Here is a 4202-nt window from a genome sequence, read left to right on the forward strand (position 1 = left end):
ACACATCCTGCTTCCCTGCCGCCGCCGCCGCCGAAAACACGTCGATAACCGATCAGGATGCATTTGGTGTGCGACGGAGTGAGATACTCGATGCTGGGTAGGAGGAACAGACCGTCTCCACCGTCGGAACGTACTCTGCTGCTCTTTTTGGTCCCTTGGATGTAGGCGAAATCGTTGTCTTCTTCTTCGTCTGGTGCTCTCCCCCGGCTGTCGCCGCTCTCCGCCGCCGCCTCCGCTGTCAGCATCGCTGAACCTCTTCTTTGCACTTCCGTCTTCGACATCCTTCCTCTCCGCTCGACTCTCTGCCACATCCACGTCTCGCTCTCTGTACTTATGTGACTGCCGCTCCCGCTGCCAGCGCCGCCGTCGCCGCCACGTCATCGATGGGGTTGCGTCACCAGACTCACTGCTCGACGACGACGACATCTGCTGCTGCTGAAACAACACAGAGGGGGAGGGTGAGACAGCTCTGTTTTTGTCTTCTTCTCTTTTGTTACCAATCGTTGTTCATGATGATACGTCTGTCTTTTGTAATTTCCACCAATGCGTCGCTGAGCAGGTACTCGATGCTAGGAAAGTGGGAACGTGATGTGCTTTGGAAATCGTTGTCTTTTCCTTCTGGTGCTTTCCCGCTCTCTACCACAACCACCTTCTGCTCCATCACAGCTGAGCCTCTTCCTCTTCTTCGCACGTCCGTCTCCGACATCCTCCGCTCGACTCTCTGCCACATCCACGTCTCGCTCTCTGTACTTATGGAACTCGCTGTTCGACGTCATTTCCTGCTGCTGCTGCAACAACAAGGAGGAGGAGGGGTGCGTTTGTGGTTGTTGTACCGTGGGCGGCAGATCTGGTTGCAACGTGTCTGCAGTGGCGACGCTCTGCAGGGTGATCGGAAATAGTGGTTAAACAGGCGCACTACTTCCCGATCATTTTGCGTGAAACAATCGGTGAAATGCGAGTAAAACGGATATTCCGACGTTGACAGACATGCATGATGCAGGTACACGCAACAGTATTGTCCGCACACTGTGCTGAGGAAGCCCTGCAGTTGTCGAGAGTTGCTCCCCCACCGGATGCAATTGCGGTCCAAAAAGCGACGAAAGGAGGGTCGAATAGGTTCGATCCCGTAGGAATCAAAGTACCGTCCGTAACCCCGGGCGTCCACGTGTATGGCGACCCAATGTTGACCCTCTTTGCCGTATGGGTCGGTGTTGGCCACGAACACTGCAGGTTTCTTCACGACGACGACGTCGGCCAACATGTCGCTCGGGTACACCCCTTGGAATGCAGCCCGGGTTACGTGGTTTCCAGCGAGGGCATCATGGATCTGGGTCGTGTTCATCGTTCAAATAGTTCACATGTGGGCAGTGAACACTGTTTTATAATTCTTCTTCTTCTTCTTCTTAGCGATCTGTGTGGACTACCCGTCGTGGTTAAAGATGACACGTCTGTCTTTTGTAATTTCCACCGATGCGTCGTAGAGCAGGTAGATCAGACACGTCATCGCCCTGTTGAGAGGGTTCTTGAATCGTGCCTCGATGCGGAGTTCACCCTTTTCCGGAAGACTTCTACAGCTGTTGTCGTCAGCGAGATCCGGTGTCAGTAGGTAACACAGCATAAAGTAACCGTTTGCAAACATCTCCCTGGTGATCATGTGACCTTTGTCGGAGTGATGGATGTTCGTCCCAGTGAAGAGTGTCTCGTAGCCTCGGGTGATCGCTCCACGCTCGAAATCCATTTCCAACGGTGCAGTCTGAACGAGTTGTTCTCTGACGTAGAGTGCAAAGTAGTTGAGGGACTCCGGCGTCAGGTGGAACGGGTTCGTGTTGGGAGTCCCCACGAACGCGTTGTTCGGCACCATTGTGAAGAGCAGGAAGGTAGGTATCGTGCCGTTGGTGATGTTGTTCAATGTCAGCGACTTTCCGCCCGAAGGTACAGTGAAGGTTTTCAGCTCCGAACGCTTGAAGAAGTATTTTGCGTTGCTCTTCTGTAACGCCATGCTGTGCGCCACCAGGAACGATGGGCTGATCGTGAAGTGGTTCACGTAGAGAGCTGCTTTCAGGATCTGGATTGTCACCGGCGAGGTTGCACCTTCTCCCCAAATGTAGAATTCATTCTTCGCCTTGGTCAGCACCACCTTCATGTCCACGTCATTCAGAAGGTATCGCTCCTGATTGAAAAAGTCCACGTTGAGTCTCGAAATCAGTTCCACCTCATTCTGGATTTCGCTCGTGTCGGCATCGTTGGCGCTCCCACCTTGGAACAATTCCCAACGCTTCTTGAATCCTTCGTTCGTGGTCGTGTTGGGTTCGTTATTTGTGTCCAGGTAGAAACCACTCGACGTAAGGTGAGTGTGCAAAGCGTCCTTTCCAAAGTTGACCACGTTGGTGAGATACGACTTATAGGGGTAATTGGTGCTAGAACCTGTCACCAACGTGTTGTTCAGGTAGACGCTAATTTGACTGAAGAGCGAGTGCTCCACATTGTTCACCACACCCCACTTCTTTGTTTCGGCTGCGTTGTATGTCAACAACGTTCCATCCGGTTTAGTCATCCGACACGTAACACCAAGACGTGTTGTTGGCAACCATCTGTAGGAATTGCTTGGTCCCTTGCTGAGAAACTGATAAACGGTCGCATTGTCCATCGACGAGATGGGGTGACATATTTCCTGGAAGTTCCCTGTAATCGCCGTCTGGAGACATGGCTCCTCGAATATATCCATTTCCGGTAACATTCCCTCCATGGTCATTGCGCTCGCTCGCTCGCGAGATCCACGTCGGGTAGCACAAACACTTCGACTGGAATCTTCGTCTTGGTTTCAGTGCCTTTTATAACGTTGTAGTCTCTCTCTAGACTAGGGTGCGGAGAATAGGTCCGTGAAGTTTCTTCGGTTGTGGCCGCGACGACGACGACGACGGTGCACTAGGGTGTCTGTCCTTCTCCTCGTCGTCCTCGTTGACGTCTTCCTTTTTGTGTTGCGTGCTGTTCTTCTTCTCCTTCTTCGTCCGACCAACCTCGTCGTCGTCGTCTTTCGTGCTCGTTTGCGTGGTCTGTTCAACCGCCTTCGTTTGATGCCCGAACCTGTCATCTGCTTCACTTTCGCCTCAGCCTTGTTCTGTAGATTTGTCCTGGACTCGTGCAGACGCTTCCGTACAATGTCGCGGACTGGTCCTTGCGACGTGGCGACGTCTCCTAATATATTTGCTCCGGTCCGCAACGCTTCCTTACCCAACGCTTTAGCACCAGACACCACCAGCGGTTTCACCGTGCGGAACAACCAGGGGAAAAAAGAACCTAATATGCCGTGTCCACGTTGGTACCTTCTTCCCTGGTAGTACGGACCCACACCGCGACCGGTTTGAGCCTGGAAGGTATAGTAGTCGACGATCGAATTGGTCATCGTGACGGACTTTCTCCGAATGTCCATCTCTACCAGCGTCTCGATCTTTTAAGGATCTCTCTGCTGCCGCCTTTGTCGAAAGTGTAGCACCACTAGGGATGGTATGTTGTTGGCGTGAAAGGGTAAGGGTTCGTTTTTATCGTTCCGGAACTCGATGTCGATGGTTTCGAAGGTGTATTTGTCGAGCGGGTGATAGTACACTCTGTCAAACTTGTGATGTGCCACGGTGCGGTTACCCAACATCGAAAAATCCTGGGAAATCACTCGCAACAGGCGGGACCTGACGTCCCCGGTGAATTGATGTGCGATAATGTCGCAATACACAAAGACCAGCTGGCTGTTGAATGGTGTGACCGTGGGTGGGACACCGTGAAAGACGGATCTACCATCTTCATCCACCTTGTCGAGGTTGTATCTCAGGGCACTCGCGGTATTGATCATGTCGTTCTTTGTACCCTCCGCATCCCCCTTGTCCGGGAGGAGATTGTGAATGTTGGCCAACAGTTCGGTCGGGGAGGTGTACAGTTGCGGCGGTAGCTCCAGGATTTGATCGTGAAGACCGATCTTGATTGTGTTTCTTGTGGAGAGTACCTTCACGTTGTACGGGTAATTGTGAGACTTTCCACCTCCGCCGCCGCCGCCGTCGTCGCCACTTTCATTCATCTTCCTTTTCTTGTGCTCCGGTGGAGGCACACGTATCACGTTAGGGCCATCTTCCTTGGTCTTCTTCTCCTCACCACCACCACCACCACCACCACCACCACCACCACTATCATCTAACTTTCGTGACACAGATCCA

General features: G+C 52.6%; 1 protein-coding gene across 1 annotated transcript; it reads right to left on the reverse strand.

Annotated features, from left to right (window-relative positions):
* Nucleotides 1-1420: 1420 nt before the first annotated feature.
* LOC145982488 (uncharacterized protein F54H12.2-like) lies at nt 1421-2752 on the reverse strand. Its single transcript, XM_083115946.1, has one exon. It carries the CDS (start codon nt 2750-2752, stop codon nt 1421-1423), a length of 1332 nt encoding a protein of 443 aa, XP_082972072.1.
* Between the last annotated feature and the right edge of the window lie 1450 nt (nt 2753-4202).

This window comes from Lepisma saccharinum, unplaced genomic scaffold (assembly GCF_977018435.1).
Source record: "Lepisma saccharinum unplaced genomic scaffold, izLepSacc3.1 HAP1_SCAFFOLD_188, whole genome shotgun sequence".
In the NCBI taxonomy this organism is placed as follows: domain Eukaryota; kingdom Metazoa; phylum Arthropoda; class Insecta; order Zygentoma; family Lepismatidae; genus Lepisma; species Lepisma saccharinum.

Bases quoted from the DNA above. Each gene is read 5' to 3' on its own strand.
- LOC145982488 (XM_083115946.1), bottom strand. From the start codon at position 2,752: ATGACCATGGAGGGAATGTTACCGGAAATGGATATATTCGAGGAGCCA.